The 27,908-nt window shown below is 37.0% G+C and overlaps 1 protein-coding gene across 14 annotated transcripts; it reads right to left on the bottom strand.

The window, feature by feature from the left end:
• Positions 1-46: 46 nt before the first annotated feature.
• Positions 47-27,695, bottom strand: LOC147549054 (uncharacterized). 14 transcript variants are annotated; one of them, XR_015237973.1, is made up of 8 exons: positions 27,432-27,695; positions 27,238-27,293; positions 26,303-26,370; positions 25,325-25,396; positions 2,017-2,060; positions 1,128-1,257; positions 723-963; positions 47-651 (listed from the first exon to the last, which is right to left on the bottom strand). XR_015237973.1 is itself a non-coding variant. In XM_086670213.1 (7 exons), exons 5-7 carry the CDS (start codon positions 25,162-25,164, stop codon positions 21,910-21,912), a joined length of 3,075 nt encoding a protein of 1,024 aa, XP_086526339.1. In that variant the 5' UTR covers positions 25,165-25,262; positions 25,325-25,396; positions 26,303-26,370; positions 27,238-27,293; positions 27,432-27,695; the 3' UTR covers positions 21,502-21,909. The 14 variants fall into 14 exon arrangements, 4 of the variants coding, with proteins under 4 accessions (XP_086526339.1, XP_086526340.1, XP_086526341.1 ...); XR_015237975.1 differs by having other exon boundaries at positions 47-313; XR_015237969.1 differs by lacking the exons at positions 47-651; positions 723-963; positions 1,128-1,257; positions 2,017-2,060 and adding exons at positions 18,416-18,680; positions 19,006-19,118; positions 20,014-20,094; positions 24,864-24,969.
• Between the last annotated feature and the right edge of the window lie 213 nt (positions 27,696-27,908).

The raw sequence follows: 27,908 nt of genomic DNA, 5'->3' as shown, positions 1-27,908 counted from the left end.
TTTGAGCAGCATAATTCTTAGAACAAGCAACCTACATCAACGTCCATTCATTTCTAACACAACCATTTCTGTCACTTACATTAAACACCCAATCCATTGGATTCTTCTTCATGGAGGTGAAGCTTTTCTTTGGTAATCTCACAATATAGAAGCCTCTAAAAAGCTAAACTTCCCATCTCTGTCCCAAGAGAGTGCAATTGTGTAGTAGGATATCCTCACCAATACCCACATCTTCTGCTCCACTACTTATTCCTTATTAATTGTTGTTGCATAAAAGATGGGATGTTTTTATGGTCAACAGTCATCAGGAAAGCTGCAAAACAAAACGATAAAGAGAAAAATTCAAGCTAGTAGAATATCGTGAGATAATTCTGAAGTATTGCATGTAATTATTGCCTCCTCATCTTGCTTCTTCTTTTCGTAACTACATTCAATGAAGTTCCCATAGTGTATCCTTTGTCTAAAACTGAATGTCAAACTTAATCACTAAACATCTTGTTAGAGCTCAGCTTTTCTTGTCCTCTTAATCCATACCTCTTCATCCATCTATTTCTCGTCGAACTTAAGCTCCTCTCTCGCTTGATCCTTTCCTTTAAATCTCTCCCAATACCATTTATTTTGTTCCTCCCACTTACCAAAACGTGGTCCTTTCTGCTTTGGAGAGCACTGACATTAAGATCATTAATGCAAAAGTGGAAAAAACATTCTGAGTTGTCACTTACCTGGTAGATTCTATTTTCCAAGTGTATCACCCAATGAGATCTCACAAGGAAAGACATCAAATAAATAAGAATGCAGGAATCAATTTTCTTGGCAGGTTGCTTGTGATCATCCATGACATGACATTTCAGTACGAGTAATGCTTCTACCATTATTAGACCCTGGACATCTATGTACTACAACAACAAGGGCAAAGTTACGTTTTAATGTCGAGTAACTTGCAAAATTCGGAGCATCTTGGGCCTGTAAACAATAAGAAAGAAGAAATTGGATTACAGTGTGTAAAAGTGTACAACATGTAAAAGAAATTGGATGACATTAGCAACCACAATGACCCAAGGAGATCACAACTTGGGATATAATAAAAATAATTAGATGTCAGAAGCAACAATAGGACGACATTATACCACAATATTTAGTTTTCCAGCAAGAACGAACGAGCCTATTACATGTCTGTAATCCTTTCGAGCAGAAGAACTAATACTTTGGACCTTTATCACTTTGATCTCTCAGAATTTTACATCTGATGGTTGTTTCCTGATTGTAAGAAAAGAAAGAGCATAGGACAAATGTTACTATATTTGTTAAGTTATTCGTTAACCTAAGTACAAGTAAAAAACTTAATAATAGATTCCATTAAATTTAAATTTTGGTTCTCATATATTGAACTTGTCGATGAAATTTGAAGCAACCGGCAAAAGGAATATGCTACTTCAAATTTTTAGACATGGTTACTTCGTAACTAAAATGAAGAGTACAAATAGGAAAAGGGCATAAAAACGGAGAGAGAATATGAATTATTTGACGTAACATAAGAAGTATTAATGGTGCTTTGAACTTGAAGCATGAGGTCATAATTTTTTGTTAAAGTGATTCAATCAAAAGTTGAGGTTTCCATGTCCCCGGATGGCTAGAATAGTAAATGTCAATGGAATGCTGAGACCAAATAAGAAAACGCAAACTAAACTTTGATGGTGAAGAAAACTTTCATTACGTGGGAAGTAAATTTTCGGAAATATAACTATGTCTACATATGAAGGAAGCTGCAAGGTTTGGAATGCTGACATGTTTTGACCACTAAAATATTATCAATCCTAATATCTGCATTAAGAACTCGTGAGTTAATGGCAGTGCCGGATTGATATCATGTGTTGCTTTTGGTTGAGAAGAGCAGGGGCTTATCCTTGAAGGAACGACAATATGAATGCATAAATGTTCCTAAAAAACATTTCATATGATATAGTTGAATATAACTTAAAAGGTTGGTTACAAGATAAATATGAGTTCATTTATTACCTTCCAAAGTTATGTGCTCGTTACAAACATCTCGTAGTCCTCATCTGACAAGAACAAAATATTCGCACCAATGGCAACTATGATTTTCATATTTATTCAGAACTAGGTTATAGCCCGTGCCTCCGACACGGATAATTATACGAAGACTAAGTCAGGTTAATTTTCATCGAAATAAATAAAAATAAAAGAACGTTTGAAATAGTGCAATGGGTACTGTTAAAGTTTTTTTTTGTGGTAGTTGCCCAATCTTCTTCTTCATTAATGACCTTTCAACGTGAAATATTGAAGAATGAAAATTTAAAGAATCAAAATAGTGTCACGAGCAAACATAAATAATAATTTTTCGCCTCGACAATTCTTTAGCAATAGTTTTGTTGGTTTAATATTCATAGGATTAATGAACCACAAGCATTATCAAAATTTGTTGTCTCTTCACTTTTTGCAAGAGGGTGGTGACCTGTGATATATACGAAGCCGTTAAGAGTAGCTAAACTATAATGATGACTCGAGATTTCATATATTTAATAAACTATTACTGTACCAACCTCTATAATTGGTGTATATGCGGACCCATTCTCCATCAAATGAAGTTTTTTTTAGCAATGTCAAAACCAATAGACTGGATGTCGCATAAGTATATAAGTTGATTACCCGTGATTCCATTAAAGCCAGCTTGATCAAAACATTTGTACTTTGGTTGCTGGGTTTTCTGGGTTCAGGTAGAAGCATTGTTTTATAAGAAATTATTGCATTGTCTTTTTGCAAATCTATCGCACAAACACATTATTTCTTCCTTGGTGGTCATCTGTGTTTACCTCGATTCTGCAACCATAATAAGAAAGCATATTAGAAAATGGGTGCATTTGGAAAAGATTATCTTAGTGTTGGCTGAATTACATCTCAAATTCATGAAGTTTAATTTCTAGCATAACACTTCAAATTGCATTCATGATAGTATAAAGTAAATCTCATAAAGGTTATGACATACATGGACCTAAAGCAATATCTATTTAGTAGAGTTTCTAACAAAGTTAAATACTGATATTTTAAAATACAGATGTTTATTTCAATAAGCATTGTACGAATGGAAATAATTTGAATACTAAACTACAAATTCATGGGAGTACATATATATACTATGAGGTGGATTTCAGAATTAATTGAAAGGTAAAAATTAGAAGGAAAAGATTTTAGCAATTACTAAACAAAGTAGTTAAATTTCATAGGGTGAACCTGTCAAGACTGCTTCGAGAAATGACGCCCCGCCATCTCTTTTACTCCCATAGCAAAAAAAATTCACATCCAGAGAGTTTGTGAAGCCTTGCATCACATATCACAACCATTGGATTCATAAAGTCCTAAAATGAGATAAAAGGCATTAGAATTTTGTGTATTACAACATATAACCATAGCGAATCCTAAATAGAACAGACTATAAAATTAGGGAGATTATAATTAAATAAATAAATGTTCCATTTTTCTTTCACTTCCTTGCCTCTCAATCGTTCTCCCTCTCCTTCAATTTTGTGTGGTGATGAAAGAGTTATGCACCAAAGTACCAAACTACAGATTTCGGTAGAAAGTTAAACCCGCAAGACATTTATTTGCATTTTGCAAATATTGTACATAGAATATAATACTTGGGTTTATGTCAATCACGGAACGTAGAGGGAGAAGAAAACACAGTAAAGTTAAACTTAGAAACAAAAGCTACACCACAACCAAACAATCTAATTGTGTACCAACCTCAAGATGATGAACTTGTATGTACTACCAGACACGTCTTAAAGCCTCTGACTGGGGCATCTCTATACTTTCAGAATCGTTGAATTTGGTAAGTTCTTCAGATACCCACAGGAGACGAACAACTATTACCACCTTCATTACTTTCAGTGACAAACTCCGCTTCTACTTTTGCCCTTTTTTTTATCTCGACTTGATCTACCATTTAACCCAACAAAAACCCTAACCCCCTATATAATACCCATTTCTCCTTCATTTAACACTAGACTTGAAAACCCTCTCAATCCATCTTTCTCTACTCCTTTCCTTTCTATTTCTCTCCCATTTCTTCTCTAACCTATCTCTCCCATTTCTTCCCACTCCTTTTCCTAATCATTCCCATTTCTTCTCTAACCTATCTCTCCTATTTCTTCCCACTCCTTTTCCTAATCATTCCCATATCTTCTCTAACCTATCTTTTCCTCTACTATCTTTTCTTTCTCAAACCCTAAAACCATCTCCTTCTTCTTTCTCTAGCCTCCATCACCTCTTCTACCCAATTTCTTTCTCTTTTAATATTTCTAGATTTACTTTCTAATTCTATCCAATTTTCTTCTCTAATTTCTTTTCTACAACCATTCCTTTCTAATTTCTTTTCTAAACCTCTCTACTTTCACCTACTCTCAAAGTGTTATTAATTGGATTTGGAGCATACTTTGGATCATACTTGGGAACAATTGGAGCAAGGATTTGGGTGACTTCTTTTCTTTGTCTTATTTATTTCCATGTATTTTGTTTTATCATGTATATGTCTCTAAATTTAATGAGTAACTAATCTTGTATTTAGGGTTGTAGAGGAAACCCATGCTTGGGTTTATTTTGAGATATGTTATTAATTAGTAAATCCTTCTATTGAGCTTCAATGTTTATTAGTTGTCATTTCATATTGATTCTATGATCTTTTCATCATTCATGCATTATAATTAGATATTTCATGTTTTTATTAAGTTATTAGATGAGATATGCTTTTTAGATAATGAATGATAGTTTAAGAATTTAGTTTTATATGATAGTCAATCAAATATATATGAATTTGAATTGTGTTATTAAAGAATATCTTCCGAAATTTAAATAGTTTATTACGTTAGATTCTGAGTTATACATGAAAAAAGGGATTTGTTAATGAAATGCATGTTTTAGATGGTCCATTTATGTGGTGGAATCAAGAACCCTAGATGTCTTTCCCACCTTGATTTCATTCTTATTAGTCTACGAGGGTATAACCCGTGCCCATAAGGCACGGACAATATTTTCAAATGCGTTAAGTGAGGTGCACTTTAACGTAGAACATTTAGACATCACATCAGAGAAATCGATTTTAGTTTAACACAAAAATGAGCTAAACATTCAAAATAAATTAAAATAACATATGCCAAAAAATAATTAAATCAATTCCTTAACCTTCTTACTGCGGGGAACACCTGACCCTATTGACACCAACATGCTATCTTCATCATCTTTTTTATCAATGAAAAAGTGGGTCTTATCAAGCTTCACAACTTCCCCAGGGTTGGTCTTCATGAGCAAATGTCTGTCGTCAAAATGGGGCAACACAAACTAAAACCTGCATAAGGCTTCAATCTGAATCACTGTGTGCTCGACAAATAGGCCTTCAATCTGAGTTAACGCTGTGAAGAAAGGAAAAAACTAATACATCATACCAACTTTACACATTAATACATCAAATATAAGAAAAGTTATTCGCTTACAATATGGCCTCTATGGTACAATTACACATGTTCCTGAATAAGAGGGGTCTTCAAGACGAATTATCTCATGCCTTCTAGTTATAAATGAAGGTCAATCAATTCTTTCATCAAATTCTGTATTGCAATATGTGTTTTCCTTAGCGATTCTCCTAATGTGGGAAGTTGTGGTTTAATGAGTATTCCCTAATATGGTAGGGACTTTGAGACATTGGCAAATAAGGAGGCAATAGATATGAGTTCATTACGCATTCCAACATGAGTTCCGAAGTTTACATAATCTTTGGCATTGTAATGAGAGAGAGGGAGAGAGAGAGAACCTCTTCACGTTCGACTGTGTGACCAAGTGGCATGATGATTTGGCTTCCAGAGAATCAATTAGACCTCAATCCTCTGAAGCCATGAGACCTAGCTTTTAGTGATGCAGTTGTATAGGAATCAAAGTTGTTAATCTGCTCACTCAGATTAATTCTCCCTCACGAACCTAACCAGCAATGCAAGATGAACATTCTAGCAGTAGGGAAAACTATAACATATTAGTTGGAGCATAAAATCTTTGCCAGAATCTGTCCAAGTCGATAGACAACATACCTAAATCACCAAAAAGAACATTCTATATAATTTAGTGTCTTTTAGTACTTCAACCATTGTGATGTAATAATGAAGAGCCAAATAAACATTTGAAGACCACAATAGGGCTAACGATTTAGCAAACATTTAAACACTGCAAGTTGAAAAATACCTGAGATGTCTCAAAGTATTTACAAAGAGATGAATCAAGCAAAAGCCTTACCAATCAACAATTATAGTTGCGTAGGATTATGCATCTCCATTACCACCATTGATGTTGGGTTGATTATAACCATTAATACCATTCCTCGTCATATTTGATAGATGGTTATGCTAATGTCCATCGGTCTCAAATCCACCAGCACCACCACCAGTACTACCAGCGCCATTTCAGAATCCTTTTGATGGACAAACATTTTTGATCGGAGAATGAGCATTTGATTAAACTCTAATAACTCATTTACAAACCCATTAGGTTAAATCTATCTTCACGCACCACCTCGTTTACAAATTTCTCCATTACCATCTATTTCCAATAAGTTTAATTCTTTAGGTTAAATCGATTTGCCAAAAACTCAATCAAGACCTTAAACTCAAACAAATCTAAACCTAAATTAAAACGTCAAACTCAAACAAACTAAAACCCTATTGTGACTATGAGCGAGAGAGAGAGGCATAATACCTGTGCGGCAGATAAGAGAGGGAGGGACAAAGAGCGACAGAGATGGAGCGTGAGAAAGTGTCAGGTCTAAATCAAAACCTGCAGCAATTCAAAATCGATTATATTAAAAGTGGGAAAGAGGAGAGAGAAACAGCCGGGTGGTGCATTTTCCTAGGGTTTGGCGGCGCGATTGTTTCCGGTGGGGGTTTCCGGCCAAGTTTCTTGGAGTTATTGTCTTCTTGGTTTCTGTGTGAGGAGACAGGGTTGTCTCTCCGACATCTCCGGTCTTCTTGGCCTCACGTTGCTTCTTTGGTTCCGACAACTTTCTGGTCGGCTGGATTTCCTTCTTTTGAAGTGAATGCTGGCGACTGAGGGAGCAAGGTTTTCTCTCCCACTGGTTGGTGAGGTGAGCTCCTCCCATGGTGGAGTTCGAGCTTCCTCGGAACAACTGAGAAAGGTTGAGGGAAGGTCGGCTTCTAGAGATGGGACTGACTTTGATGGAACTCCTGTATCCTCTGGTGGCTCGAGTTGGGCGAATCTTTTTCGTCGTGGTGGTTCTGCTACTAAGGCGAAGCTGGTTTACTCTCCACCAGTGGTTATCAATGGCGAGAAGGTGGCAATGGTTTCTATGAGGGATTTCAAAGAGCAAATACAGCAGTGTGAGAAAGTGTTATTTGGCTACTTTTTGGGTGATAGATTGGCGTATCCTGTGGTGCTAGGAGCTTTACGTAGAGCTTGGAGCTTGAAGGGAGAGATGACAATCACTGCTCATGGTGTGTCTGCTTTTGTGCTGAAATTCGATCTAGAAGAAGATAGGAAAATGGTTTTGGAGCTTGGACCGGTCTATATTGCCAATAGATTATTTGTCATCTGTCCATGGAAATTGAATATTGAGGAGGAAATAGAGGAGATGAATACTGTTCCTATTTGGGTAAACTTGAGAAACATCCCTTATGTGATGTTCAATGCCCAGGGAATTGGTATGATTGCAAGTACATTGGGTGTGCCTCTCATCCTTGATGATCAAACTCATGGAAGCCTGGTCGGTGTGGTGTTTGTGGGGTGTTTGGACACTCGCACAGAAGGTGCCCTCAAGGTGTTCGACCTAATGCCCAGCAGAGAAGAGCAGGTCGAGCTAGACAAGCAGAGAAGGGTAAAGCATGCTGAGGCTGCTTCTGTGGGGACACATGCGAGAAAGGAAGATGGGGCTCTGGTGCTAGCTCAAGGGTCTCATCCTTCTGGTTTACCTGATGCTGATGCTCTGTCCAATGTGGTTCCTCGACAGGAGGATCACCCTATGTTGGATTTGGAGTCTATTACAGTAGGGAAAGGAGATGTGGATTTGAGTAAGCAAGGGGAGGAGGGGGCTTGGTCTGTGGTTAGCCATAAAAAGAAGAAGGGGAATGCTACTACTATTCCACTTTTAGTGTCAGGCCAGGGGGGTAGCTCTACCTCTGCTAATAAGAGGCATTGTGCTGGACATGGGCAAGGCAGTCCTTGGCCAGGTAGGGGTACAGGAGGGGAACCCAGGTCAATTAGGCTAGAAGAGAAGGAGGTAGGCTCTGGTCAGTCCAAAGGTACTAATTCTATAGCTGGGAAGATAGCTATGTCTAGTATAGGAGGGGGAGGAGAATGATGATGTTATGGGAGAGCAGGAGGGGGAGGAGAATGATGATGTTATGGGAGGGGGTGTTCCTCCACATAATGTTAATGGATAAGCTTGCTTGTTGGAATGTAAGGGGGCTTAACAGCTCCCTTAGGGTGAAGGAGGTGAGAGACCTTCTTCGAATTAACAAACTTAGTATGTGTGGTTTGGTAGAGACTCGAGTTATGAAGAAGAATAAGGATAAAATTCAGAGAAGCATTAGTCCTTATTGGCAGTTTTTGGACAATTATGAGGAGGATGAGGGGGGTAGAATATGGATTGGGTGGGATCCTAATCTTGCTGCTGTTAGCCTTGTGTTTAAGTCTAGTCAATGTCTGGCTGTGAGTGTTGGACTCCCTTCTGGGCAGAGATTTATGGTTGGCATGGTTTATGCCAAAAATGAGATAGTAGGTAGGAGAGAGTTATGGAATGATATGAGGAGACTGGTGTTTAACTTTGATATGCCCTGGATGTTTCTTGGGGACTTCAATACTATTCTTAGGGCTGAAGAGAAGATAGGGGGTGATCTTGTCAGGGCAGATGATCTTAGAGATTTTTTGGACTGTACCCAAGATGCTCAGGTATTTGACTGTGTGTTTACTGGCCATCACACTTGGACTAATAGGCAAAGTGATGGGGCCAATATTTGTGCTAAGTTGGATAGGGCCTTGCTCAATATGGAATGTCTGTTGTTATTCCCTGAGGCTAAAGCTGAATTTCTCCTTCCTGGATCTTCAGATCACTCTCCTGTTGTAGTCTCTTTATTGGGGCAGAAAAGTAGGGGTAGGAAGCCATTTAAATTTTACAATTGGTGGATTGATGAGCCTGGGTTCATGAAGATGATCAAGGAGGTGTGGGGTGAGAAGGTGGTGGGAAATCCTATGTTTAGGCTTGTAACTAAGCTGAAAGCTGTTAAGTCTAGGCTGATTGTATGGAGAAGGGATTTGGCAGTTGACTTCCCTAGTCAGGTGGATCAAGCTAAGTGTGGACTTGAAGCTGTTCAGGTAAAGCTTTAATCTGAACCCCAGTGTGCTAGACTTAGAGAAGAAGAAAGAGAAGCTCTGAAATCTTATACTCACTTGGCTAAGGCTGAGGCATCCCAGTTGCAACAAAAGTCTAGGGTTAAATGGTTGACTCTGGATGATCATAATACATCTTTTTTCCACTGCTCTATTAAGGAAAGAAGAGCTAGAAACAGCATACACTCCTTATTGGATCAGGAAGGTAACAAGTTGGAAGAACAGGACCATATTATTGCAGAGTGTGTTGGTTTTTATGAAGCTATGTTAGGTTCTGATCAGCCTTGCTTAGAGGAAGATGAGGTCCTTGATTCTATTGCTTTCAATTCTCCTTTATTGGAGGGAGGGGAGGATTTGGAGAGAGCAGTGACTAGAGATGAGATTGTGTTTGCTCTCTCTACCATAGGCTCTGATAAGTCCCCAGGTCCTGATGGGTTTTCTTCCATGTTTTTCAAGAGATGTTGGGATATTGTTGGGGATGATTTTGTGCTAGCAATCTCCAATTTCTTCAAGTCTGGCAAGCTTCTGAAAGAGGTAAATTCCACTCTTGTTACTTTAGTTCCTAAGATTTCTAATGCTGCTTCTATGTTAGATTTCAGGCCTATTTCTTGCTGCAATGTTATATATAAGTGTATCACTAAGATTTTGACTGAGAGGCTTAAAGGGGTGATATACACTATGGTTAGTGAGAACCAATCTACCTTTATTTCTGGAAGATCTATTCAAGACAATATTATGCTGGCTCATGAGATAGTTAGGAGCTATCATAGGAAGGAGGGTGTTCCTAGATGCACTGTCAAGATTGATCTGAGGAAAGCCTATGACACTGTTTGATGGTCTTCTCTTCAGAAGGTTTTATTGAAGTTCAATCTTCCTCCTAAGTTTATTGGCTGGATCATGGAGTGTGTTACTAGTCCTTCTTATTCTATTGTTGTGAATGGAGGGTCCCATGGTTATTTTGCTGGTAAGAAAGGGTTGAGACAAGGGTGTCCCATTTCCCCTATCTTTTTGTCATGGTTATGGAGGTGTTTTCTTCTCTTTTGGCTAAGGAAGAGGTTAAGGGCAGGTTTATCCTCCACCCAAAATGCAAGGAGCCTAAGGTGACCCACTTATGTTTTGTTGATGACTTGATGGTGTTTATGAAAGGAGATGAGAGGTCTGCCACTGCTTTGGAGACTGTTCTTTCTCTATTCTACAAGGGTACTGGTCTTGCTGTGAACACTATGAAGAGCACCCTTTTTTGGGCAGGAGGTGGAGATGAGGGTGAGCAAGTTAGACTCACCTTGGGTTTTGACAAGGGGGTTCTCCCTGTGAGGTATCTAGGCCTTCCTCTTATTTCCTCTAGACTTTCTTATAATGACTGTTTACCTCTTCTATCTAAAATTCAGAATAGGATTCAGTCATGGAAAGCTAGATATTTGTCTTTTGCTGGGAGAGTGCTTCTATTGAAGTCTGTTCTCAATAGCATGATTTTGTACTGGACAGCTGTGTTTGTGTTCCCTAAGAGGGTCTTTAAGGAGATCAACTCCATGTTTAGTAAATTCTTGTGGACAGGGCTGCATATGGGATCAAGGAAGGTGGCTGTTAAATGGGCTACAGTTTGCTTGCCCTTTGAAGAGGGTGGATTGGGCATTAGGGACATTGAGTCAGTTAACAAAGCCATGAATCTCAGACATATTTGGGACTTGGTAAGTGGTAGTGAGTCACTCTGGGCTAGATGGGTGAGGGCTAACCTTATTAAATCTAAGGACTTCTGGACCATGTCTATACCTCAGGATTGCTCCTGGTGTTGGAGAAGAATTCTGGATAGTAGGAATTGGGCTAAGAAGTTTGTTCTTCATCTTATTGGAGATGGGTCTAATACTCTCTTTTGGAAGGACATTTGGCACCCTAAGGGCCTTTTATGGGAATTCCTTCCTGTGGGGTTTCAGTATAGTTCTCAGCTATCCCCTAATGCTAAGGTTAGTGAAGCTATCTCCAATGGTCAGTGGTCCATCCCTGACTACATTGAAATTCATTTAGAGGAGATTATGGAGCAACTTCAGCAGGTTCCCATTGGGGGAGGTACAGGAGATAAAATCATTTGGACTGCTGCTTCAAAAGGTAAGTATACTTTGAAGGAGACTAATAATCTCCTTAGACCTGTTGCTGGAAAAGTGAATTGGGCTAAGCTGGTTTGGTCAAAGTAGGCTATTCCTAAACATGGGTTCATTACTTGGGTGGCTATTCACAGAAGGTTGAGAACTTGTGACAGATTGCTTGCTTGGGGAGTGGTTGTTGACCCAATCTGCTCTCTCTGCCAGAAAGAAGAGGAGTCTGACTTACATTTATTCTTTAGGTGTGAATATTCTCAGCAGGTTTGGGAAGGCTTGCTGCACCTCTTGGGGCTGACTAGAGGGAGTCCCTTGTCTTGGGATGATGAATTGAATTGGTTCTTACAGAACACTAGCTCCTCTAACTTCAAGATGCAGCTGGGAGGGTTAGTTTTCACCACTTATATTTCTTCTATCTGGAGAGAGAGAAATAGTTGTATCTTTCAACAGGTTTCTAAGCCTGCTATTATCCTCTTAAGGACCATCATTAGTGAAGTCCAAATCATGCTTATGGCTGGGAAAGCTAGAATTCCTTTAACTCAGGAGAATGTTATGCTTCAGAAGAATTGGAATGTTGAGATCCCTATGTTTGCAGGTGTGTCTCATGGCTATATCTGGGAGCCCCCTGAGGAAGGTGTCTTCCTCATTAATTCTGATGGTGCGATGGATGGGTCTTCTGCTGGCTTTGGGGCTCTGATTCGAGATCATAAGGGTCATCTATTGGCTGCTGCTGCTGGGACAGCAGAGAGTGCTCAGGTTATTATCCATGAGCTCCAAGGGGTGGAGTTGGGACTTAAGTTAGCAGCTAAAATTGGATTGACACGCATTAGCCTTGCTTCGGACTCCATGTTTGTCTGTCGTCTGCTATCTGGGCAGGGTGTGGATCCTCCTTGGGAGGCCTGGTGGCTTTGGAAGAGTATAGAGAATTTGTGGATTACCTTCCCAGATAGGAGAGTTAAGCATGTGGTGCGCGAGCTTAATCAAGCGGCGGATTGGCTCTCCAAGCTTAAGCCGAGCCAAGGTTTTGTTGATTTGGACATTAAGTGTGTTCACTCAGACTTGAGATCTATCTTAGTGAAGGATAGAGAGGGTTATGTTAGGATTCGGAAAAAGCATTGTATTTGAGTTAAGGTTTTTTTCCTTTCTTTAGGTTTTCTTTGTGCGGGGTCGGTCCCCTTAATCCGCTTACTATTGCAAAAAAAAAAACATCAAGATTGCTACCATACACCACAGCCAAGAGAAACTCACTACCATTCTGCATCTCCACATGGACAGCAAGTAACTGGCTAGATTTAAACAAAATATCCACTCTCAATTCCCTACTATCCCAGGCCAACCATATTCTACCACCCTCATCTTCATCATAGTTATCTAAGAAGCTCCAAAAAGGACTAATGCTTCTCTGAATAGCCAGTTTATTACTCCTCACAACTCTAGTCTCAACCAGCCCCATAAGACTAAGTTTCTTAATTCTAATGAGATCCCTAACATCTCTTATTCTGAGAGAGCTATTTAACCCTCTCACATTCCAGCAACCAAAATTAACCATTAAAGGTACGGGAAGGACCTCTTACCATCCCACCAGAACTGGAAGTTAGAGAAACCCCTTCCTGGAATACAAAGCTACCTTCGTAGCCACACCAGCATGACCTTCATCACAAGGCTCAGACTCTCCTTCTGACCTATTCTCCTTGCCTCCAGCACCAAAAATCAGTCCTCCTTCAGGACTCTTGTAAGAAGAAAAACCACCCACATATTGTCTCTTGGAACCTTTAGTGTTCCTTTGCTCCTCCAAGGGAGAAGAAAGAACAACACCAATACCAACACTAACCTTCTTATTTCTCTTATTAGTAACCACTGACCACCCACCTCCCTCATCTACCATGGTAGCATCAGTTCCAGCCAAGTCTAGCTCATGAGAACTCCCCTCTTTACTTTTTGCAAGCTCTGCCTCACTAGGAGGCACAACTTGAGCACAAGTAGCCCAACTTTTTGCAGAAGAGTCCTTCACAAAGGCCTCATTCTGATCACAAGCTGGAGCACAATGAGAAGGAGGAACAGAAGAATAACTAGACTGCCCAGGAACTCCAAGATTAGAACCTTTAGGTTGCCTAGGAACCCAAGCCTGGCTACTTGTACCCTTAGAAGGACCAGCAGAGGCCTGCTTCCCAGCTTTTGAATTGTTCTCAGGCTTTGGAACATTTTGTCGAACACTTGTTGGGCATCGACTAAGAGAATGTCCAAAAGCAGAGCAACCATCACACCTCAAAGGTTTCCACGCATATTCAACCCTAAGTTCAATTCTTCGAACCCCATCAATCAAAATAGGAATAGTAAATGGCAGCAAACAATCCTTACCTATCTCCACAAGAACACGAGCAAAGGACATCCGAGTTTTCAGCTCAGTTGGTCCATCCAACATAATGGGAGAACCCAAATGACTAGCTATCTGAGAAAGACCTCTCCTATTCCACAAGAAGCTCGGAACATTTCTCAAGCACACCCAAATAGGAACTGATTCCATCTTTGTAATATCTTCTTCAATGAAGAGCTTCCATGGGCGAACCAAAAACAATCAATTAGCAATAAAAAGAAGTTCCATCTCCAGGACTCTCTGTCGATCCTCCTCAAGAGCAAACCTAATGATGAAAGAAGAATCTCCTTGCACAGTAAGAAACATCTCTCCCTTGGGTTTCCAAATACGCAGTAAGGTAGCACGAACAAACCCAAAGTCCAGTCTCCGACCAATAAATGAACCAATGAGCCAACTCTCACACTGACTGATTTGCTTAGAATAATCCTTGGTAGAAATCACAGTAACCCTCTCTTCATTAATCATCACAGAAGGGAAGAACTCCAACTTTTCCTTCATACCACCTTCTCTCTCCTGAAACAACTTCGCCCAGCTTGAACTTCCCTGACGAGTACCGGAGCTAAACCTCTCCTCCTCCATCAGACTCTTCGAACCACCATCTAAGAAACCAGAAGAAAAAAACCTTTCCTCCCTCTCCATAATCGTTGGAGAGGGAAGAAGGAGATGTCTCCCAGCCGCCAGACCAGCTAAAGAGGCACAGCAAGCAAGAAAGAAGAACAAAAAAGACACCGACCACCACAAAGCCGCCGGAAAACTAACTCAGCCGCACTCTTTCTCTCTCCTGGTTTTTAGGGTTTTTCTGTTCTGTTTATAAGTCTGTAACTTGTGCCTGTTTTGAGATTCTTCACCTCAGGAAAGCTCTTGAAGGAGGTAAATTCTACCCTTGTGACTTTGGTTCCTAAATCTGTCAATGCTTCTAGAGTTAGTGAATTTAGACCAATATCATGTTGCAATGTTGTTTATAAATGTATTACTAAAATTGTCACTTTGAGGATAAGAGATTGTATATTCAATCTTGTTAGTCCTTGTCAATCTGCCTTTGTCTCTGGTAGGTGCATTCAAGATAATATCCTTCTTGCTCATGAGTTAAATAGGGATTATCATAAATCCATTGGCCCCCTAGGTGTTCTTATAGTCCTTTTGTTCTTTTTCATTTGTGTTCTTGCTTGTGTTTCTGTTAGTTGTATGAGTTGGTTTGCGTTGTGGGGTTATATTTGTGTATATATTTATGTTTCACTTTGCATTTGTTTTTGTATGTATATGGATATCGTTGTACATGGTGTTTGTGGTTATTTTTTTGTTTTGTGTTTGTTCTTCGTGTTCGTATAAGTGCTCTTTGTGGTCCTGTTCATGTAAGTGTTTGATTGGTGCTTCTGTTTGAGTTAGAGTTCGGTTCTTGTGTTTGTGTATTTTTGTATGTGTTTGTATAACTGTTTGCTATTGTGTTTTGTATCTGTGGCTATATTTATGTTTTCCTGGAATTTGTTTTTGTATGTGTTTGTGGTCGTGGGTGTGGTGTTTATGGGTATGTTTGGTTTTTGTTTTGAAGTTAGTTCCTTGTGTTTGTAGGAGTGTTTGTTTGTGCGTTAATACTTGTGTTCAGGTACCTTTTTTTGCTTGATTGGTGGTTGTGTTTAAGATAGAGTTGAAGTTTTTTCTATGTTGTACTCGCTCCAGGATGGGATGCATATTCGTTTTTTTTGAAAATTTGAATGCATATTCGTTTCATGTAGAGATTTACATTAATATTTGTCAAGTTTGGAGTTGGATTTAAATGTCGTGGAATTTGATACTAACTCATTAACAACCATTTTTTACTCCGCCTGTCCAAATTCTGGCTTGTTATGCCGACTCCAAGCCTGGAAAAGGAGAGAAGATGATTACTGTTCTTGGTTGTTTTTAAGAAAATTTCCTATCAAAGTTAAGACGATGAGTTCTGGAAGGAGTTTCACCCAACGACGATTCTGGCAGTGTTGTAGGTTACTTAATTGGTGGAGATCCAATTTTCGGCTGACAGTGTTTTTATTGAGTGAACCGTTCTTCGTCGATGAAATTATTTTTGAATCTTTGATCTTTTTGAGTTAATTAGGTCGATTTTATGCAAATGTAAGATTAATTTCTTCCTTAATTCCAATGTCCCTCATGTTGAAGGTTAAATTCGGGTTATCAACAATGTTAACACTGTCAACTGTGGAGGGAGAGAAGGTACTTTCATTACAATCTCTTGCTTTTTATGCCTGTATTTTTCCAGAATTCGTGTTTTAGGAAATCTCCTGGTGGATTTCATCTAACCTTTGAGAATCTTTTGCTTCGAGGTTTGTATTGTGCAAACAAAATGAAAGATGGAGTAGTTATCTTGAAGGTTCATTTGGTTGATAATTTAAATGTGAGAATCTCAAATATGTAATTTATTGGACTAAATGAAGTCAACTGTAGAATAGAACCCTAACTAACTTTTTTTTTTGTAGAATCTCAAACAAATTTTTGACTTCTTTTTCTTCATATTTGTAGGTGCAGGAGAATGTAAAGCATATCACTTACCTTAACAAATCTGCGAGTGCTTGTACTAAAAAGGTGAAGATTGTTATGCACATGTCCATCTCTCTCTCTCTCTCCATCAGTTCTTGTTTTTTGGTATATTATGTTCTTGACGAACATATAAGTTACATGTGTATAAAATTATATATACATGTTATGCAGGATATGAGTGTCGAGGTGGTTGATACCTCTACAGTATAGCTGATTGCATTTCAGAGGACATGGCAATTCTCTGTTGCCATTGTTGTGTGTAATGATGTATCGTTTCTTTTCTTTCATTTGTTCTTTTATATCTTATCTCAGTTGATATCTACGATTGTTAATCTAATAAGACATTCTAAAAATGTTAATGAAGTTATGAAGCGAAGTCATAAGTAAGCTTCAAGTAAGGAAATTAAGAAAGGCATAGACTGGATCCACTTTTATTGATTGACTGCACAGCAAAATCCACTTTTATTGATCGACTATGTTGTTTTTACATCCACTTGATTGTTATTGTTTTTGTTCAAACATGTTAACAGATCTGACTCCTTGCAGCTCCTGTTGTAAAGGTACGCTTTTCGTTTCGTCGAAATTGTATGTTTTGCTAATTCTACAGTACTCATATAATTAGATGTCCTTTACTCAAATAGTATTTCCTGTGTAAAGCAATTCATAGGTTTTTGTGTTAGAAAGAAAAAAGAGTTTGTAGGTGCAAGCTCGAAAATGTGAATTCAGACCATGTTCTTGTGGTTTATGTTGTTATATGCTTAAATAATCCGTTTAACCAACACGAGTTATATAATCATATCATTACAGGAAGATCGCATCCTAGGAGCTTTGGTTTAACCTGATTTTCGCTAAATTCTGCTATACTATTATGTCAGATAAATAATCATGGTTTGTGTTCCTTGTTTGTTATTGAGATCTGACATATGCTCAACATATTTTCGTTTTCAACTAAAGGAACTCAGGGAGGTGTGAAACAATACATACATAGTGTTCTATCATACTTCCAATTGTAAATGTTGCTTGAGGCTTTGAGCATCTTGGAAACCTTAAATTTGATGTTTTCTATGCTTTGTCATTGTTAATTGTTTAAATGCATATTATTTATTATTAAGTTCATACTTTTCATGCATTATAGGGGTTTTGAAGAATGAAAAATTGAAAAATGTAATGACGTTGTTAACGAAATATTTCTTTGGTAAATGATAGTCTTCTTGTGGGTGTTATTGACACTGTTTTGAACTTTCTTGATACCGCAGGTGGAACTTTCTTTGGTAAATGTTCTCGTGTTTATTCTGGTATATGCTTAATTAATCAGTTTGACTAACATGAGTTATATAGATCATATCTTCGCATCGAAATGAGTTAGTGTTTAACTTGATTTTCGCTAAATTTTGCTGTGGCGTCCAATTTTGGGTCGTTAATTTGACACTTTTAGGTAACAATCTGTAGGCACTAGGCATGCAGACTCACTGATAGGTTACGTGCTGAAGTGTTGTACTATTTTGAATGAGAAAGCAAGATCAATGTCATTTGTCATCATTTACTTAATGCACCTATTACAATATTATCTTTGCTTACTTCATCCACTTACCTCCGGCCAAATATTAATTTCGGAAAAGAAATGCATGAACGTAAGTTTGCATTTATCAGGTTAATTCGAAGTTGAAGCACTTGTGTTCAGATTTAGGTGTACTCTCTTTTGATTGCTGCAACTATGCTCCGAATTAGCATTTAGTTGGTATATCCAAATAGATCACTCATCTGGTAGTTTCTTTGTTGCTCCTTCAGAAATTTTTCATTCTTTAGTTCCTTTAAGTTTTTTTTTTGAAACTTTGAATGAATATATTAAAGAGGAAAAAAAAAGTTGTATTAACCATGCAGTAAATACTTAGTTCATGATTTAAAATTGTATATGACACAATGAACATGAAACAAAGTCATAATATTTTTTTTTAATAATTTGAACACAGGTTACATTATGTGTAGGGTGTAACATCCCTTTCACTGTTTTGAGGGAAAATTTTACTAGAACCAATATTTAATAAATCACATATTCACATCAAACATGTTTTGAGAAGTCCCCTGAACATATTCACAAGTCTGGACGAGAAAAAAGGTCAAACCAAAATAAGAGAATAAAGTAATACCTCTTACATAGGAAGATAAAATTCTATTAAAAATAAACTACCCTAACTTCATCCTCCATCTTGCTTCTCACGTTGTAGGAAGATAACATATTCACATAAACTACTCTAACACCATCCCAGTAGAGCTCCATCCAATCCCTATTTCATGGACAAAAAACAAAAGACAGCGAAAGCTATTAGTTTATTCCCTTTTTCTAAATTAAGACACGGCAAATAATACAAACATATCAAAACTTCTATAAAATTGTTAAAAGAGCAAACATTCACATACAAAATCTTCTTAAAAGCGGTAGCTTCATAATAAGTTCGTGTTTACTGTTTTTGCAATCTAACGAGCATACTCTCATGGGTATTTGGAGTTCTTTTACATAATAATGTTTCATATTAGGTGTCAAGATCATGTAATACTGCATTAGTTCTAGAACAATGGTCTAATTCAGTAAAAGATAACACCGAAACGTACGGCGACGTAGCAGCAACTGCAGCCCATTGGCCTGCTGCAGCCTATTGGCATGTTGCGATGCAGCAGAAGCTGCAGCCCATTGGCCTGCTGCGACGCAACACCATCCCCTTGCCCTGTTCCATAAGATTTACATTGTTGCGATTATAAAGTTGTGATAAAGTGGGACGTGAAATTGTGGCATAAATAGCATTACCAGTCAAAGTCACTAGAACAAGTTGAGTGGACAATGTCATTGTCTAACCAGATGTATAATGGAACCACATACTTAAATGACATGTTGAGGTTAAGTTTCATGCCCCATATATTTTGGTTTCTCAACACAATATTATTTTTATGATTATAATTATAGATATCAAACAGAACAACATATACGAAATGAAAGTTTTGTTTTAGTACAAGTAGACAGATTGTTTTCTGAAAAAGTAAGTATATGTACTATACTAATTACCTAATTGATAAATGGTTCACTCATATGCCTATTTTAGTTCTCACTTTATAATCATCAAAGATGAAGTTAATTCACTAGTTGTAGCTAAAATCAACCCTATTCTATGCAGTAAACATGTACAAGGAAACGGAAAAAGGATCAAGATACCATCATCTAATCTACCTATTGGTATGTGAGTATAGTGTCTTTGTTTTTTCAGAGAGAGATTAATTCGGATGTCCTTTAATTCATTCAAGACTTGAACAAAATGGAAACTAAAGAAGAAGAAAGTCATTGAGTTTCAATCTGGTATTAACTATTCAACAATACTACATACAACAAACAGGACAAAGTAGTATTATCCAACTATAACACTTCCGCATGCTAGGTCGCCGCTTCGCTAAAAGTGTGGAGACAATTTCAGTATCCACTTTTTTCCCTATCTTTTAAAGCATTTCTTTGAATAATTCAAGGCTTGTACAATAGTAATACATTAGGATTACCATATGTTAATAAGGTAGTGTAACTGAAGTGTGACTATTTGTGTGATAGATATTATACTACTTAGAAGAGAAGGTTACCTCAGGCTAATCCGAATGTGAGGATGACCTTGGGTCGTTACGAGAACTTTCAAATGAGAAGCTAGGCGTAGAGACATGTAGCTGCAAAACGATTACATAAGTCATTAATATCAGTTGAACTGATCACTACATACTGAATTATAATTCTATTAAGAATCTACCTCCCCATCGCGAAGACGTTTAAAATAAGCCCTCATCTAATTCCGCTTTTGTGCTATTGAGTTCTTTTTTCATTTCTTCCATTTGTATCTTCAAGTTTGAAGTTTCTTCGTTGCTCTTACGAAATTCAACTTTGGATGATTCTCCCCAAACAGTTTTTGGGGTGCCTTTTCCATAACACCGAATAAAACCTCTACGTTCAGGCCCCATAACCTTAGCAAATATGCTATTTGATCCATTCTCATATACAGGCAATCCTTCTTGAGTAGCTCTGGTCACTAGGTCTCTCTTTTTTTCCTTCAAATATTGAAATTACTCTAAGGGTTATAGATTAGTTCGAATATGAAAGAGATAACATAAGTTAATTTTATCATTACCATATTTTCCCTTGCTTCTTCTGTGATTGGTGTACCTTCCTTCTTTGTGTAAGTTTTCATAAACACTTCTACTTGAGATGCTGGAGTACCTGATGGTGCCTCTCTTTGAGGATCTTCCTCTATCTATAAAATTCATCATGTTAGTATGGAAATATATTAGAGAATAATAAATAATGATTCTCACCTCAATGGCGTGTTTTGCAAAGTTCTTCGATCCACCAGTATGACATGTTTTTAGTTTCTTCCTGTTCTCTTTATTTTTTTCTGCCTTAGCCTGTCATACAAACAAAAACAATGACGAAAACAATTCATTATCAACATTAACAATACGTACAAAAATAATAAATCAGTACCGTTGTATCTCACAACTTACTACAACTTTTTCATCTGCCCAACGTTTTATCGCTTCCCTCCATGATTCCAAGGGAATTTCCTCCGGACAGTTCCTAAATCGTTCTCCGAAAGTGGAGAATGGAGTAAAATATTTCCGCTTCATTTCATATTTTTCATCCCTCCAAGCTCCATCTAACCTATCTTTCACCCATTCAATTCCATCGTCTGGAATGATAAAGTGTTTTTTGATGTTGCGGATTGCTTCTTCCTTGTTTTCTTTTGGCATCACTTTCCAGCTAATCACGTGAATGGGTAAAATATTGAAATCCCTACCAATTTTTCTAACAAACGATGATAATTTCTTTGAGTTTTCCTTAACTGGTTTCCCGCGATACCAAGTAATTGGTAGTGGATCAGCTATTTTCCCCACCCAATCGAATTTTGTTGCGCCTCTTCCTTTCCTATAAGTAGGTTGCTCTTCATGCTCGCCCATCTACACTGGAAGGATAAAAATAAAAATTAGAAAGAGATAAAGATACATATCTAATAAGAATCAATACAACATTATAACATAAAATATAACTATTATCAATCAATAAGTAACTTCAAGATAAGGAAATAATTAAATATTAAGTATCACAAAATTAATTATTATTCCACGAATTAATAACAAAATAAACATGAAGTGCATTCAAGAATCAAAGTCATCATGATCATTTATATCTTCTTCATCTAAATCTTCGTTTTCATCTTCGTCTTCTTCCTGTTCAAGTTCGCCTTCGATGTCATATTCAATTTGTTGATTTACTAGAGGAGGAACACCCTCAATTGTTTCCCCCATCACATCCTCCCTGACCAAGTTCACATTTTCCTCCCACGAAACACCATCTCCATTTTGATTACCGAAGGGATCATAGTCAGAAGCTAGTAACTCTTCATCTTCACCCATATCAAAGGTATCTCTAGGCTTATTCTTCACGACCACATGCCAATCTGACTCTATTGAATCAGTCACATAAAAAACTTGTTATGCTTGAGAAGCCAACACATATGGTTCAGTTTTTTGGGATGATGATGTATGAGTGAAATTGACAAGCGTGAATCCATGTTTGTCGACCTTTAATCCTCTGCCTGTTACATCTACCCACTCACACTTGAAAAGAACATATATACGTCCGTGAGGATATGCCACCTCTATTATATCGATCAAGCGCCCATAATAAGTTATATCTGATTCGACAGGTTGTTGGTCCTTTGAACTTGCAAAATTAAAAACACTTGCAATAACTGCAACACCGTTGTTTTGTGTCTTGGAACCGTAATCCCTTTGAACGGTTTTGAAATGAAGCCCACCAACTGTGTAACCAGTGTATCTTTTTGCTGAAATAAAAGGGCCTTTAGCAAGTCCATCGTGACCTTCTACTACGGGCAGACCTGCCTCTAAATAATCTTTTATATACTCTTTAAACCAAGCTGCAAATTCCTTTTTATGCTTCTTTTGGAGTCGATGTTTAGGCAATTTTGGATATGTCATTCTAAGAAAATTGTTGTGTTCACTGTAAGAAAAACGATGTTAATATTAAATAACTACAGTAGTTGCAACATCGAAAGTAACTTGCCTATGTTTAGTTTAAACCAACTTACTTTAATGCTGTAGAAATATTATCATCATTGAACAAGACATATTCATGTATTTGATCTCTTTCTTCTCGGCTAAGAATAAATCCTTCGACACTTCCAATATGACAGTCGTCTACATACCTAGATGGTCTGGTTAGTCGTGTCTCAACATCCTCTAAGTACCTTGTTACAAATGTCAAACATTCTTCTATCATGTATCCTTCTGCAATTGACCCTTCAGGTTGAGCCTTATTAAGCACATACTTTTTTAAGGTACATAAGAATCTACATTTATAACAAGAAACTTTTTTATAACATAACTATTGACATTATTTAAAGTATAAAAAGAATAAAATATTTAGTCTAAAATAAAATACCTTTCCATCGGATACATCCAACGACAATTAACTGGGCCACCTAATTTTACCTCGGACGCCAAATGGATCGGTAGGTGCATCATAATGTCAAAAAATGTAGGCGGAAATATCCTCTCTAGTTTGCAAATAATGAGACTAATGCGTTCCTCCAATCTTGTAAAATCTTCTGGTTTACCTACCTTTGTGCATAACTCGCGAAAGAAGGCACTTAACTCTATAATGACCGAAGAAACTTTATCCGGCAAGATATTTCGAACAGCTAAAGGTAAGAATTGTTGCATAATTACATGACAATCATGACTTTTTAAACCAATTATTTTGCCTTCCTTAACTTTTATGCATCCCGAAAAGTTTGAACAGAACCCGTCTGGCACTTTCAAACTTTTCAATACCTTGCAAAATGTTTGTTTTTCACTTTTAGTCATTGTATAACAAGCAGGGGGTATATACCATTTTTTCTTATCCACAAGCCATTTTGCGTGAAGCTCAGGTTTGATCCCCAGTTGTTCCAAGTCATGTCTCACTTTCAAATTATCTTGATAACGTTTCTTTTGGCCCAAAATAGTGCCTAAAATGCTATCGCATATATTCTTCTCTATATGCATGACATCTAGGTTGTGTCTAAGAAGAATAAATGGAAAATACGGCAACTCATTAAGTATGGGCAACTTCTTCCAATTATCTGGAAACCCAGATACTACTCGAGCTTTTTTTCTTTTAGGTCCATTAACTTCCTCATCTAAATTACTTTCAGAAGGAATTTTTCCAAATTGGTGTGGAATTCCTCTTAGTAGTTCTACTATTTCTATTCCTGTCAAAGGTACCGGGGCTTCTCTCATTTCTGTATTTCCATCAAAATCATTCTTGAGTCGCCGAAAGTTATGATCCATAGGCAAAAATCTACGATGGCCCATGTAACATATTTTACCCCCATTTTTTAGATATTTACTGCTTGTATCTTTACCACATGTTATGCATGCTAAGTACCCTTTTGTACTCCAACCAGAAAGCATTGCCAAGCCTGGATAATCACTAATTGTGCAGACCACTGCTGCACGCATTTTAAACATTTCCTTCCTTGCTGCGTCATAAGTATCAACCCCATCTTCCCACAATTCTATCAGTTCGTCAATGAGAGGTCTCATAAAAACATCAATATCATTTCCAGGACTCCTAGGACCAGGTATTAGCAAAGACAAAATCATATGAGGTTGCTTCATGCACAACCATGGTGGTAAATTATAGGGCATTAATACCACCGGCCATGTGCTATGTACAGAACTCATATTTCCAAACGGATTGAATCCATCTGTTGCTAATGCTAGTCTAACGTTCCTGGGATCAGCAGCGAAACTCGGATATACTTGGTCAAAGTGTTTCCATGCCTCCCCATCTGCCGGATGTCTGAGAACCCCATCTTTTGTGCGGCCTTCCTCATGCCATCTCATGTCTACTGCAACTTTAGACGTCATATACAAGCGTTTCAACCTAGGTTTTAACGGAAAGTGTCGCAGAATCTTTGCAGGAGTTTTTTTATGTGTAATACCGCTCTCCTTTACATATCGAGAAGCATTACATACAGTGCAATTTTCTAGATCTGAATTTTCCTTCCAAAATAACATACAGTCATTTGGGCATGCATCAATCTTCTTATAATCTAAAGCCATATCCGTAACAAGTTTTTTGGCTTGACTGAAAGTCTCTGGCAATGTACACCCTTCGGGAAATGCCTTCTTTAGCAATACAAGTATGTCTGTGAAAATTTTATTGCTAATTCCTCCAAGACATTTGAGTTGCCATAACCTAAAAAGAAATGACAACTTTGTGTAGTTTTTACAACCCGGATACAACTCAGTTTTAGTTTCCTCTAACAAACTATAAAACTGGGCGGCATCACCATCAATATGTATATTATCGGTTTCTTCTGCATCACCATCTATATCATTGCCCACATTTTGAAACCCAAATGCATCGTGCAACATACCTTCTATGTCGTCACCTCCCTCCCCATTGTTCTCATTATTATGAGTCAACACTTCGGCTTCTAAAGTAGGTGTCTGATCAGAGTTCTCACCGTGAAAATCCCACACCTTATAATTGCTCATAATTCCACGACAAATTAGATGCTCGTAAAGTAAATTTCTATCGACGTACTCTACATTAGCACAATCTATGCATGGACATTTTACAACTCTTCCATTAAAAACTCTTCCATGTGTAAAGGCATGTTCGATGAATGCCTTTACACCATCACGATATTCATTACTCGTCCTACGTTTTTGCATCCAACTCTTATCCAATCTGAAAAAATTAACGGTTGAACACAACCACTGCTTTATCAAACAAAGAGAAATAGCGGTGCACAAAGATGAAGAAGAAATCCCTATACATAAACAAATATATTATTTCAGAAATTACGTTAAAGAGGATGATGTGAATTTTTACCTAATTAATTCCAGAAAACACGATTAAAACTCCTACGGCGAAACTCTACAGCTTTGAGATCCGCTACAAGTACTGCATTTGAAATCATAACTATTCAATTAATTTTTAATCAAAAAAAATGAAGCTGGTGAAGAGAAAATCAATGTGAAGAAAGAAGCATCCAATATTGTAATCAAGTGTAACAAATAAACTTGAATCATTGTCTCATGCACCGTGATTCGTCTCAATGGTTGATCAAAGTCTCAAACTGATTTTAGTCCATTGAAGCTATACTACATACATAGAAAGTTGGTTTTTGATTATGAAGTTCTAAACTTCATTAAACGACACATTGAAAAAGCTCAAAACTGAAATTGAAATAACATATATCAGATTTCATAAAAATAAATAAATTTCAATTCAATCACATCAACCAAATTACAAAGAAGAGCATACAATGATTGTCTTTAAACTCATCTACTTCATTACCCTGTACTAATACCCTACTGATATAGATGAACCCAAATAAGAAGAAATCAACAACAACAAAAATTTAGACATAGATGAACCCTATTGAACTTAATCAAGTTTCATTCATAAATAAACAATTGATGTTCGGTATGTAGTGATGGTTAAATCAGAGTTACAACCACGAATTTTTATCGATTTCTTAGTTTGGAGTTAACAAAACAACATGAAGATAACAAAAACCAGAAAGATAACAAAAAATAGTAAAACCAGGAACTTTCTATCGATTTCTTGATCAATTCAGTCTTAACATCTATTGATAGCAGTACAACATGAAGATAACAAATATACTTTGATTTCACCTAACTATAAACTTTTGATTTCTAATTTTGAAGAAGAAGAAGAAGAAGAACTAACCTGGAAAAACCAAATTGAATAAAATTTATGCAAAATTGAATCAGGAATTATATCATAACTAGTTAGTTGCTTACTTTGAAGAAGAAGAAAACGAATATGAAGAAGAAAGACAACCTGATCGTGGTTTTTCAAGAGTCGTGGAACTATCTGACCTGGTTATACACTGGAACTGAATTCCTTTTCTGCAAAAACGAATTAGGGTTTCATGTTAAACCAAAATATTAACTGATTTATTTGAAGAAGAAGAAGAAAAACAAGAGGATGAACATTATTCTAACATTGAAGTCTGAACTGATTTTCGGTCTATTGAAGTCAAACATACACAGACTAGTTGGTTTTCGATTATGAAGTTCTAACCTTCATTAAACAACATATTGAAAAATCTCAAAACTGAATTGGAAATAACATATATCAGATTTCATAAAATAAATAAATTTCAATTCAATCACATCAACCAAATTACAAAGAAGAGCATACAATGATTCTCTTTAAACTCATCTACTTCATTACCCTGTACTAATACCCTACTGATATAGATGAACCCAAATAAGAAGAAATCAACAACAACAAAAATTTAGACATAGATGAACCCTACTGAACTTGATCAAGTTTGATTCATTAATAAACGATTGATGTCCGGTATGTAGTGATGGTTAAATCAGAGCTATAACCACGAATTTTTATCGATTTCTTAGTTTGAAGTTAACAAAACAACATGAAGATAATAAAAACCAAGAAGATAACAAAAAAATAGTAAAACCAGAAATTTTCTGTCGATTTCTTGATAAATTCAGTCTTAACATCTATTGATAGCAGTAGAACATGAAGACAACAAAAATACTTTGATTTCAACCACCCATAAACTCTTGATTTCTAATATTGAACAATATGAAGAAGAACAACTAACATAGAACAGTCATATTGAATGAAATTGATGGAAAATTGAATAAAACTGATGCAAAATCGAATTAAAATTGATGCAAAATTGAATCAGGAATTATTTCATAAATAGTTCAGAAGAAGAAGACAATATGAAGAAGAACAAGAACCTGGTCGTGGCAAGAGTCTGGAACAATCTGAGTTTGCTTATAACAAATTAGGTTTTCTGCAATAACAAATTGGATCAGGTATATTATGCATTGGCAGAACTGAAACTGTTTTCTACAATAACAAATTAGGGTTTCATCTTACTCCAAAATCTTTATTGATTTCTTTGTGGAAGAAAAAGAGGATGAACACATACCAGAGGTGCAAACCCTAGAAGTAGAATGGAACCCGCGCCCAAGAGAGAAAGATTGAAGAATCAAACAAAGGAAGAACACACCTAACGTGTAGAAGAAGGAGGAGAAATTTCCTTCTCTGCGTTGAGAAGTGCTTCCTCTTCTCTGTAATTTTTTGTTGAACCCTCTTCTCTCTGTACGTGCTAAAGAAAAGAAAAGAGAGAGAGAGAAAACAGAAGGAAAGAAAAGAAAAAGAATAAAAACCGAATTTTTTTAGGAAAAAAAACGAGGGAAATTGTTTTGCGCCATTTTTTTTATTTGACCCAATTTTTGCGCCATCTTTCTAGTTGTGCCTAATAATTTGTCCCTATTGTAATTTTATCAGGGACAAATAGTAAAAATTTGTCCCTATCTTTAATATATTAGGGACAGACGTAAAAATGTATGTCCCTATTGGCCCTTTTTTTTGTAGTGAATCATTGAGGAGGTGAGAATGAAAA

This window comes from Eschscholzia californica, unplaced genomic scaffold (genome assembly GCF_041429995.1).
Source record: "Eschscholzia californica isolate CP2 unplaced genomic scaffold, dmEscCali1.0.p SCAF_3, whole genome shotgun sequence".
Classification (NCBI taxonomy): Eukaryota; Viridiplantae; Streptophyta; class Magnoliopsida; order Ranunculales; family Papaveraceae; genus Eschscholzia; species Eschscholzia californica.
The sequence above is the reverse complement of the archived record's forward strand: the minus strand, read 5'-3'. Positions and strand labels throughout refer to the sequence as shown.